The sequence below is a fragment of the Neomonachus schauinslandi genome, chromosome 2 (assembly GCF_002201575.2).
Source record: "Neomonachus schauinslandi chromosome 2, ASM220157v2, whole genome shotgun sequence".
NCBI classification, from domain to species: Eukaryota; Metazoa; Chordata; class Mammalia; order Carnivora; family Phocidae; genus Neomonachus; species Neomonachus schauinslandi.
This window is the reverse complement of record NC_058404.1, coordinates 27,028,993-27,041,878: the sequence shown is the minus strand read 5'-3', so window position 1 is coordinate 27,041,878 and position 12,886 is coordinate 27,028,993. Positions and strand designations below refer to the sequence as shown.

The 12,886-nt window shown below is 34.5% G+C and overlaps 1 protein-coding gene across 1 annotated transcript in view; it reads right to left on the bottom strand.

The window, feature by feature from the left end:
* Window positions 1-12,886, bottom strand: part of TNKS (tankyrase) — a 198,354-nt gene that overhangs the window by 50,333 nt on the left and 135,135 nt on the right. The window contains 3 exon segments of the mRNA XM_021694117.2: window positions 9,256-9,334; window positions 9,426-9,517; window positions 10,983-11,104. Of these exon segments, the coding sequence (XP_021549792.1) occupies window positions 9,256-9,334; window positions 9,426-9,517; window positions 10,983-11,104 (293 nt within the window).

The following is a 12,886-nucleotide window of genomic DNA, read 5'->3' as shown; positions in this document are numbered from 1 at the left end:
TGGCAATTTTCACTCACACACTGACAATTTTTCACTCAGTCAAAAACAGGCTTAACAACATTTAAAATATTCTTTATAAGAATTAAACTTCTAAAAAAAAAGAAATAAACCAAAAAATACAATCTAGTATTATACAAATAATTAAGCACTTAAATGGTCATTCAAGCTGAGATAACCAAATAAGTGAGATTGCCACTCACAAGGATTCTTCTAAGAACTTTCAAATTAAATAGCTATACTTACATACATACACACACACACACACACACACACACACTGCTCTCCGTAAGTTTTGCTTTTAACCTAAAAAAAAAATGAGATTTTATATATACCATCATTAATTTATTATTCATATTTTAAGGAGATACAATTTTAATTCTTTTAATTTAATTCTTTTAATTTAATTCTATATATATATATATAAAATCTGGAATCACCAACATATGTACTTCTGGAACAAAATAGGGAGTGTTACATCAATTTTTCTGATCAAGTCTTCTTTAGACCTGGTCTAAAGAAAGGGAACAATGATTGCTGGATGGGAAATCGGCTGTCTGCTGGAGCCATTACTGATCTTTAAAATGATACAAAATCTCTATTCCCCTCCATCACAATCTCTACCAGCTGGATATGATAGAGGATGTCACCAAAGATTCTTACCATTCAGCACTAAGGAGATTATTTTCACCGAAGTACAGAAACTGCTTCAAATAAGAAAAATGCTACATATAATGTGCGGTAATGTGTGCACAGGACTGGCTTGAGATACATATTCAGAAGGTGTCAGAAGAAAAACCTATCTGGCAGTTTTAGAGACAAAACATATTCCCCTTTCCCCCCTTGTATCTGGAGATAGAAACCTGAGGTATGTGTTTTTCTATTTCTACTTGAGTAGTAATTAATGATTTGCCTATAGAGGGTAATTAGATAAATGATATAAAACCACAATGGCATTTGGCCTGAAATATATAGGATATAAAAGTATGGTTCAAACACGCCTAAACAATCCTGGAAACCAGCATGCAGACTATAAGGAAATGGCTGAGGGGAGTCTCTCAATACTCGAATCAGTGTGAATAGCCTAGTCTCAAAGTGTTAATCTCGAAACTGAGTTCATCTCTCTCCTAAACTCAAAGGTATCATTGTCCATATCACTCATTTGGTAATTAATCACGAACTGTTCTGTGATATTTCTGTAATTAATCATCTATTGTTAACTCACATTGTAATTCTACTTTAGCTGTTGAGCAGGGTACATCTCAATCTAAACTGGATTTCAAGTAACCTCAGAGTTGAAAACAGTCTCTGTATTCTTTTAGCTAGAATGACAATGTACTTCCCCCCTAAATCAGGCCACTTTGAAAGTGAAAGTGAAGAGTAAAAAGAAAAATAGTATGCTTTCATAAATCTGCAAGAAAGGAGTAAAAGATAGGAATCTGAAATAGGTCTATGTCCTGGTGGACAGATTATAATAACCTAGGGAACAGGTGGCAGGCACATTATAACCCTCTTAGCTTGAAGGTAAGAAACATTGTCTTACTATCATCCCTTTTTACAAAAATCTTAAAAAGCTAATTTTGTTGAGTACTGCTAAATCATTATGCCAGATATTATGCACATACCTTGAATCTCCATTTCTGTAATTGGCTTTCCAGAAGACAGTAGTTTTCTAGGAGTATTTATCTTTCTGAAGCAGGATTCTGTGCATGCCACCTGCCTATTCAAAAATTTCCAATGGCTCTCCAAGTATTATGAGAACAAAATCAAAACTCTCCAATTGAAAACTACCAAGACCTTGTTCCAATATATCTCCTTCAAGATTTTCATTATATTCTTCTTTTCAGTAGCTTCTGGACTCACTAATCATAACTTCTAACTCCTCTGCCTTCCTGATTGAGTTATTATTTAAAATATATTATTTGTTGGGGCGCCTGGGTGGCTCAGCCGTTAAGCGTCTGCCTTCGGCTCAGGTCAGGATCCCAGGGTCCTGGGATCGAGCCCCGCATCGGGCTCCCTGCTCGGCGGGAAGCCTGCTTCTCCCTCTCCCACTCCCCCTGCTTGTGTTCCCTCTCTCGCTGTGTCTCTCTCTCTCAAATAATTAAATAAAATCTTTAAAAATAAAAAAAAAATAATAAAAAAATAAAATAAGATAAAATATATTATTTGTATTTTGCCAATTTCTATATATCTAATTCCTGAACATTCCTAGCTGAAATCCCACTTTCCTCATGAAATTTCTCTAATCTCTCCCCCGGCCTGTTACTACCAGTAGAATAACTATTCTCTGAATAGCAGTCTACCTGTATTTCTCTTATATACATCACTTTCCAATTTATATACAATAGCTATTCAATTTGACTGCGTTGGATAAGACTGTTATTACTAGATTTTAAGTCCCTTAGAAGAAGACTCTTGATCAAATTCAAACACACTCCCTAGTAACCAGTACAATGCCTTGTACAAGCGGTGTTCAAAAATAGTTGGTAAGTGAATGGTTCACGAGAACAATAAACTGGTAAATTCTGGTGATAAAGGATACTATTTTCATCATACCAGTGTGTATACCGAGCAAACACTAGACTATTAAAATATTCTCTTTTTTTAAAAAAAGATTTATTTGAGAGAAAGAGCTCGAGCGCACGTGTATGCGTGGGAGGGAAGGGAAGAGGAAGAGGGAAAGAGAAAATCTCAAGCAGACTCCCCTCTGAGAAGGAGCCTCACACAGGGCTCTATCCCACCACCCTGAGATCATGACCTGAGCCTAAATCAAGAGTCGGACGCTTAAGTGACTGAGCCATTTAGGCACCCAACTATTCAAATATTCTCTAACCAAAAAACATGCATTCTTCTTTCCCGAGAAATTTGAAGGGAAAAAAAGTTAATGTCAATGTTGACAAAATTGTTTAATATTGAAAATAACGGACTTATTTTATCTGTGGTAAGGGTATATTTAATTTGATTTTAAAGTTTTACAGATATACACAGAGCATTGTTATCCATGGTGGGATGGACATAGTTAAAGCCTCTCCTGTGAGGAATGAAATAGACAAAATAACCACAATTTAATTCTTAACTAAAATTCTGATACAATAATCAATATTTCACTTTAAAAGGTTTGTTTTCTTTTTTAAAAGAGTTATTTGAGAGAGAGCGCGTGAGCACAAGTGGGGGGAGGGGCAAAGGGAGAGAGAATCTCAAGCAGACTCCCTGCTAAGCATGGAGCCCAACGCAGGGCTCGATTCCACGACCCCGAGATCATGACCTGAGCCAAAACCAAGAGTCAGATGCATAACCGACTGAGCTACCCAGGCGCCCCACTTTAAAAGGGTTTTAATCCTTTTATGTGTTGTGAATCCACTATGGAGTATCGAATTTGTCTAAGAAGTTAAATTTCAATATAATTTGAAAGACATGAAACTAGATTGTTTACTAGCTGAACTCGAACTTATTAAAAGGGTACTCACCTTCTCACATGCCCTAACTGTCTGAGAAACAACTCCCCGAGCATAGCTGATTAGACTAGCAGGAGTCAATCTAATGGCCATGAGCACAAACTGCAGCCTCATTCAGATTCTCCCCTTCTTGTCCCTGAGACTCAGGAGAGACAGTAGCTGCAGGTGGTATATTTCTAAGCCAAAGACACATAAAGGAGGGGCTGAAAAGCCTATATTTAGGCCATAGAGAAGTAAAACAAAAATACAGTCTATAAAAAGAATAATGAAACTAATGAACAAAGACCAACAAGGAAAAGAAACCAAGCAACTGCAGAAAGAGAGAGGGAAAATGCAGTCAAGGTACCCAACAGTTTATAAATGTCTTGTTCTAGTCTTTTGTGAATCTCAGCTACTACGGGCTATCTCAGAAAAGTAGTAAGCATACATTTATATAAGTATAAAACAGATTTCCATTTATGCTTACTCTAGATTCAATTGATCTGTTACTAGTAACTAAAATGTCTCTGAAGCACTGGCCCCTTTGCTCTTTATGCTGATATGCTCAAACGGCAGATATGTGAACTTTAAATCTATAGCTTTGAATGCATTTTATTTAACGTCTTTGGGCTAATAGAAACTGCTTATCAACCCACCTCTAGAAAGGCATTAATCAAATCCTTATAATGAGCTAACACATTTCCCCAAAGTGAGCAAAGACTCTTCATCACTTCTCAATGTGAGAAATAAGCCCATTTAATGCCAATTACTATTGACACAATTTCTTCTTACATACAATATAAATACATCTGTCAAATTAAGACAAATGAACAATCAAAAGAAATTTCTCCATGTTCCACACATTTAACAGATGCTCGAGTAATGACAAAATAGCAGTGCTTTTATATAATATGAAAGAAAGCACTTCTGAATTAAACCTTTCATTTTTAGGTGTTTATAATACCATATGCAACTGGGACTTAAGTTCTACTTAATAATGATAGCAGACAAAGCAGTAGCAGTAGAATGCCAGGGTAGCTAACAATAATAAGAAAAAAACCTGCCATACGAAAGATAAAGTCTTCATGTCTCTCCTATTTAGGCTTTACAGCAATCTTGTAACGCTGGGGGTTGATAGAGATAATTAATTTTTTTTAGAAACAAAAATTTACTCCACTATAAAAGTGGATTTTTCAAATGAGTTGGCTAATACCCCCATTTTCTTATAACCCTCCTTTTTACTGCCATTTGCTTTCTATCCTTTTTCTGAACATTGCCTGCTTGCCCCTCCAGATTCCTATCTATCCTCCACCCTGCTCTGTGTCCTGGGAAACCCACTTATATGGATCATATCAATGAGCTCTTTTGGTCTTTAAGTTCTTATTACATTTGGCTAGTGGGAGGCAATGACAGGAGACTGGTGGGGAGCAGGAGTGTGAGAGGCAGGGGTTAGATATACCCTCTCACAGTGCTGTCAGGGGGGCCTTCTCTAAATAGCTACCTTCTTCTGCTTCCAGGGACCTCTCCCTTTCCTTGCCCCTCAGGCCCAAAAATGATAATGTCTCCCCACCTGCTATCCCTTGCTCATATCTTTAAACCTTGCCCACCTTTGCTTATCATTCCTTTATTAAACTTTCCTCAAATTATCCACTTTGCGTGTGCTGTTTATTGCCAAGACCCTAATGAATACAATTCTCTATCCCTGTCTCTTTGGAACACCTCCTTCTAAAGCTGCCAAAGCCTTTACATAAAAATTGCCCAGTTAAATGGCTTGCCTACCTTGATTTCTCCCTGTAGCACCGATCACCTGTTTCTTCTTCATACTGCTATTACACGCAAATAGATATGTGATAGACCTGTCAGTTTTCTCTTCCCATTGCTGCTCTTTAAACACGGTAATCTGCAAAGGTCCTTTCCTTAACTCTAAACTCATCTCTCTCCATATTTTCTCTACCAGGACCTTGCGACATGTGATTACTATATTGATGGCTTTCCAAAAGATCTCTCTAATCCTAGACTGCTTTCGTACCCTAGTGCTGTATTTTCAACCACTAGTTTTATCTACGTGTCCCTATATCATATCAACTCTACGTACAAAATTATCAAGGCAGAGGAAACCAGTATTTCTCTCTAGCTTTCTTAATTCCCTGAACTGACCACCAGTTTCTAAGTCCACTCTAGCGCCCTATTCATTTCCATATATATAATTATTCCTTCATAAGTGGCTTTCATCTTTCTCTTCCTTCTTAATTGCTAATGCCACTAAATTGCAGTCAGGATTAGCTTCAAGTTTGGTAACTGCATAAACTTTCAAATTGGTATCTTCCACAGTATCTAGCACACAGTCTTAATCATTTTGCATTTCAGTATTTGTTGAGTTAGTGGATCAAAACAAATTATAAAGGAACTGGTTTATAAAGCTTATATAAAAATTTAGATAATTAAGGGAAATATGCAATATGTTTGGAAAGACAAATATGGAAAAAATACAATGCTCATATTTACAAGTAACCAAAGTATTGCTTGTATGCCAGGTACTAAACTATGTACCTATATATACATAGCTCATTTAATTTTTACACACACACACACACACACACACACACACACACACACACAAATGCTCACAGAGGAGGTATTAACACCCACATATCACTGATAAGTCAATTAAGGTTCCAGGAAATTAAGTTCAAGTTCACAAAACTAGAAAGTGGAGGACTGTAAACTGAAAAGTATGTCTGTCTATGTTACATTCACAATATGTTTAGTTTAACATGCATGGTGAACCTGAACTTTATATTTATCATCAAGCTTTGAGCAAAAGAAAGTTTTGGCTTATGTAAATATTACTAAGTTCTATCTGTCTAAGTAAGACAAATTAGTTAATGGTATTAGATCTCCCTATCAAATTCTCTGCCTTTTCTGATTTACTAGGCTTCGCTCAGGAACTTGACATGAGGTGGAGACAGTGTAAGGGGACTGAGTCCTAATTCAAGCACCTCATTCAGAAGGTGCTTTTAGAATCAAATGGAAAGCATAAGTTGTCTAAAAATCAAATTGAAACCGTGAGTTCTCCAGAAAGGACACTAAGCAAGCAAACACTGGGGCTCAACAGTAGCTAAGCTGGGTTTTTACAGTAAGTTTTTACTAACACATTAGCCACCAGATAAACCAACCCTGACGGACAGCAGCCTGCCTTGAAACCAGGGGGTAAGCGAATGGGAAGATGGCAATTGGTATTTATTGGTTCATAGCCCTGATTAAATATGATTTTTTTTTTTTCTATTTTAAAGTGCCTAATAGTAGGAGTTCTCGATTTAGATTAACTGTAGTGAAGGGCTAAGGAGGGTAAACTAGTCTAAAAGTCATTCTCTATCACTGACAAGGTGTTTAAAATTACATGTGCTCCAGTGATGGATTGAGACATTATTGATGAGAATGTACTGTGAACACGAATAGCTGAAAAAGATTGAGAACCACAAACCTCGAGTAATGCTGACTGGGACAGCTTATAAAATAATGTTATTTTTCACTGAAATTTCATGAAACAAAATGACTCATGGGAGACAACAAATAGGTATTTTCCAAAAGTGAAGGGCATTGTTCATGGTTTTTCAAGAACAAGAACATTATAAACGCTATAAGCTATTTTTTTAAAAATAGGTCAGTGATAAACATACAATGCTCTTAAGTATAGCAGAGAGCCCACTTAGCTTAGTATTTTCTGCTTGGCAGAGCAACTAGACATTACTTATATAACAATGCCCTAGTCGTACCCTCAAAGTAGGTAATAAATCTTAGAACTCTGTTCCTTTTTGTTCCAGTTCACCCTCACCTTTTCAAATAAAAACACCAATGGTCCTTTTAAAGCAAGGATACCCAAATTTTTGGATCGTGAACCTTATGAGTGAAAAAATGTTTTGAGAACCCGTTCAATAAATATATGTGCCCATCTGTAAATTGTAACAAACAGTGCTATACTAATACATGATAGATACATGTAAAAATTACATAAAAAGAGAATTATAAAGGATGGGAAAGAGATGAAACAATTAAAACTTTTAAAAATATTTTAATTACTAATTTAGAAAATATCTTTTGGCTCAATTAAAAAAACCTTAAAAAAATCTTGTAAAAAATTGTGAGGTAGATTTGAGGGTCTGATTCTAAGTCCATTTTCAATAGCTTGTCCCATTGATCACATTGGCTCAAAAGATGTGACTGAGACATGGTAGAGCCACTGGGAAAATGTGCATTGTGACCAATGCCTACTAAATAAAAAGTTTTATTTTTAGTGCCATTTACTAATTTTGCTAAGGTTTTAATTGAAATTCTGCTAGTAAATTGCATCTTCCTTGATGCTTTCTAATAGGTTCAAAAACCACCTAAACACAAATTAAGAAACACTTTAAAACAGGTTAGAAAATTCTGATTTCAAGTTTTTTAATTATATGTAGATAAAACAGCTGGGTGATTTACACCATTTTTTGGCAAAAAAAAAAATTCACAAAACAGTGGACATTTTCTAAAAATCTATTCTCAAATGTCTTCTTCATTTTTTGAAGTTTCTTTAAAAATGCAGTCACTTTCCCATTTACTCAAATATGCATAAAATATGTAATATTTGCCTTCAAGGGTTTGACTATGTTTCTTTTTTTAAAAAGTACCTACATACAAGTAAAAAATACCTACACACATGCCATTTGTCATCACAGATGATGACAAATTTTCAATCCTCTTATTTTCATTAAAAAAAAAAAAGGCACAACAACTAAGTATGATAATTCCTGAAAATACTAATTCATGAAATAGCCAGATACTCTCTTTATGCTATAAGACTGTCATTCCCTCGGATTACCAACAATGTTATTTATGAAGGATCTACCATTTAGGATAGTACCCATAAATCTACTCATTTAGGCATGTGTAAAGTGCGATATGTGACAACAGGCTGAAAGTGAACAGATGAGTGAGTTTGTCAGTGTCAATCCTTTGCTACTCAGACTCCCATTCTTCCTCAGGAAACACCTTGAGCTGGCTCAGACAGGCTGACACATGGACCTAATGAGGGAGCCAGCATAAATCTGTGTATTGAATATTAGCAGATGTTAATTTCTTTATTCAGAAATAAAGAAATTACTATCTTAATAAATTAAAATTCTAATATTTTTTCCTGTCCCCAATGGCTCATCTTGTATGTTCCATAGAGTGTCTACTTTGGAGACTTCTACTTTAAAATACATACTCTTGAGGATTTAAAAATTTCCAATTTCAAGTCACCTCTGAAAAACAACCAGTTTGCTTCCTTCCTCCCTCAAGCAATTCATAATTTCAGACAATGCCAACAAAAATGGTTACCCCAAAAATTCGTATTTCTTTAGTGTCGAGGTTATTTGAGAAAATTATTATCATTACCAGTTTGAAGGAACAAAAATGTTCTTTAGAATAAGGAGCAATATTCTGACTATCATTTACATAAATTATTCTGATAAACCATCAATGATGTTGACTATCAAAATCCCTCAATTCCAGTATTATTGTAAAACAATGTAAAGTTAAATGGATTTTGAATGATAAGACCGTAGCTACATTTTATTGCTTTACAGAAGAATGGCAGTAAAGTACAATAAACCACAGGTAATTATTTTTATTAGTAACAAGATTTAAATCACCTTTAAAAGAGAACAGGTGACTTCAAATACACGGTAACAGTCCTTTACAAAATTCATTTTTCCAGGAAAATCCGAGAGAACAGTAAGAGTCTTAAGAGCAGCTAGGCTACTCAATTCCAAGTCTGACAGTTTATTTCAGGTGTGCGTCTTACCTTTGCTCCATGCTTATGCAGAACTTCCATGACGTCATTGTGAGCTCTTTCTGCTGCAACGTGCAGGGGAGTCATGAAACTATGGAGAGGAGAAAAGGAAAAGGAAATTTCCTAGTTTTGTTGCATTTCCCTTTTAAAAACCATACTACTCCCTCTGCAATTACACTTACTCTTTATTCTTTTCATTAACATTCGCTCCTTTTCTAAGTAATAGTTCTGTCACTTGTTTTCGTTTGGGATGCAGGGAGGCCACAGCACAGTGCTATAAAGTAAACACAACTAAGTTAATAAAATAAACTTCTATTTAAAAAGAGATACCGGAATTAAATAGCATCTGCTGACTATTTAGACTATTGTTCTGTCAAAACATACTTACATATTTTACATTATGGAGATGATCAAATTCTTTCTAAATATACTGGAAGTATAAGACATACGCCTTTAAACCAAGGTGAAATTATCTTAGTTAAGCATTAAGAGAGACTTTGTTTCTTTTCCTTTGGCCAATAAGTAATTATCCAATATATACTTATTTGGAGGTATCAGAATGCTGCCTCTCCAAAGCTACAAATACTCTTACCTGAATTAGTCAATCCTTCATTAGGTTGTCAGCCACATAAATCAACAGTTCTCAAACTCTGCCCCAGAGCTACTCCTAGCACTATAAGCCTATATGCCCAGGGACAGGCAAAAAGGCAATAAACTTGAAGGAGCTTAGCAGAAGACGTATTCTCAGAAATTTTATGTTTTATCCTATATTTGTATAATTTTTGCATTCAACTTTGTTTTATATAAATGTTTGTATTAAAATTTTAAGAGTAAAAACCTACTTACTAATGAATAAAACAAACACTCCAAAAAAGCAGGTCAGGTTTACTCTGCTGCTTTGCGTATCTCCTGGCATAATGCTGGAGAGTGTGAATGTATCTGAATCCCAGTTCAAGAGTCATGTATTTAAGGATACATACAGTTGGCCCATTTCAGTTTGTCGACTCTTTTAATGTCATTTTCAGCAAGAAGTGACTATAGCTTGACTTTTTTTGTGCCAGATATACGTGGGAATGTTAACTGAAGCGTATTTACAGGTCTGTGATAGAGGCATAGTGTATGTTTAAATTCTGAATTCAGGAATAATTTTACCAGCCCTATATCTGAAACTTAATGTGGTCAATGACAAGGAAAATAAGCTAATCTTTCTGAAAGTACATTAGAAGAAAAAACATGAAGAGTTTAAAAAACAATTTGTACAGTCTGGAACAAAAAATTTATCATCTTATCATTTTTCTATAATGAATGTAGTAATTCTTTGGATAATTAAGATAATTGCTCCAAAGGATGATGCAAGTACCTTTGAAAATACTTAATCTTCTACAGAAAACAAATAGTCTTTACCTAGCAACATAAAAAAAAAAAAGATTCTAAAAAGAAAATCACGTCTTGTATTTTATGAAAGAATTGGCCACAAAAGTAGATTTGCTATGATATGGTTGGGTAAAGACAAAGGTAAAAATAATTCCCAAATCACAGGTGAGCAAATGTCTATTCCCTCACCCAAGAAAGCAATCATTTCCTGAACCAAATTTAAAAATCAATGCAACCAACATTAAAATGGCAATTCCTGGCATTTCAGATACTAAAGTTACTTTAAGGTTTCTGAAATGAAAATCATACTTTGTCCCTCCACTACTGTTATAGACCTAAGGAATGGATTAACAATAAAATCTTACCAGTGCAGTTTCATGAGACTGTGGTTGTTTGAAATTAATGATTTCCAAAGCGAGTGTTTTTTTAACTTTGGCTAAGTCTGCTTCTCTGGCCGCTTGGAGTAAAGAATGACCTTTAAATTCATCTGTTAATGAAATAATGGTTGACATAAAAGATTTAAAATCTGTAAAAATCATTTTAGCATGATTACAAATCAGAAAATTATTAATTTTACATATTGCTCTATTTTACCAATAGCAGCAACAGACAGGATGATAAAGGTGCAAAGGATGTATAGTTAATGAAAACTTTTGAAAAATGTTTATACAAAAATGTCCACCAAATGGAAACCAGTTATAAACACATATACACTGGAATACTTTATAGCTCTTCAACAAGAAAGGTCTGTACATACTATCATGAAAGTATATATAATTAAATGAAAATTCAAGTAGTAAAAGAGGAAAGACAGGTTGACCCAATTTTTTTGTATTGTTACTACTACCATTGCCACCACAACTAAATATAAGAAATGGTACCCAAAAGGCACTTAGAGAAATAGTCACCAAAATATTAATAGTTTTAGCATAGAAAAGGGAAGAACTGAACTATGGCGAAGTGCCAGAGTTTGATAATTTTTTCAAAGAACAACTAATATTTTATTTATTATTTGTATGAGATTTTTTCAACCGTGATTTCCAAATTAACAGCATAAATAAAAATCCAGTACTCTAATTAAAAACGTATAGTTATATTTTCTATTTTACAATTTTGGTTAGTATTTTGATATAACCACTTGCTAACAAAAAGTTGACAATTGTTCTAAAAAGATACAAATGATATGTAACCCAATACATTACATAGCAATCCTTGGCCCATTACAGGTCTTTGTACCTGCCTACTACTGAATTCCTTTCTTTTCCTCTCTCTCCTCTCCTGAGTTCCCCATCTCACTTCCCTCTGTCCCTCAAAAGACAGAGAAAGAGACACACACACACACGCCTTAATAACTACTATTATTGTTCAAGGTCTCAGTTTAGATATTCTGGATAAGCCTTCCTGATGTTCCTCATTATTGGGTTAGGATTCCTTCTTATGAAGTCCATTGCACTTGCACTTAGCCTTCTTTCACAGACATATCACATGACCTTATTTGCTATGGTAGTCCTATCACTTAGCATACTGCTTGGTATATAGCATAGTATGTATTCAATTTGTTGCATGAATGCTGAATATTTATAAGTCATGGCAGGTTCAGGGGAAAAACCATTTTTACAAAACCTCTTGTTTAGTGGTACCTCATCATCACTAAATTCCTCAAAGTACAGGAATTTGAAACTTCAGAACTCAACGTCAAGTTCAAATGAAATAAAACTAAACCAGTATTTTCAAATAACAAAATTACAGATTTTCATTTTAATGATAAAATTAGGGCTAAATCAAGTGAAAGAATTACAAACTGCCATATATCAGGAGCAGGATCCTGACAATTACAAAGGAAAGTGATGTACGGAGAACTGATTTCAAATAAAAAGTACAATTTTGCTTTGTCTAGAAAGTCTAGAAGTCTAGAAAAATTTAAACTGAGTTCAAATCATACTGGCTTTTTCTCTGACAAATGTTCTATGGATATCAAAATGATAAAAGCAATTCTACTTTTTCAATTACTCCTTTACGTTCAGGAAAGGTACTCAGAAAAAAATTAAATGTGCAAATTTATGAAAAACAAACAGTAAGACTGCAGTACTAAAGAAATCAAGAAATTAGGATGTAATAATGCAATTAAACAACATGATATTCTCAAATAACAAGAAGTAAAATATTTATTTTTTTTTGCTCTTCAGAAAAAAAAGTAAAGATTTCTGCCCAAATTGACTTTCAAATTTAAAATATTTTATTGATGTATACTCAAGAATAAAAAAACCCC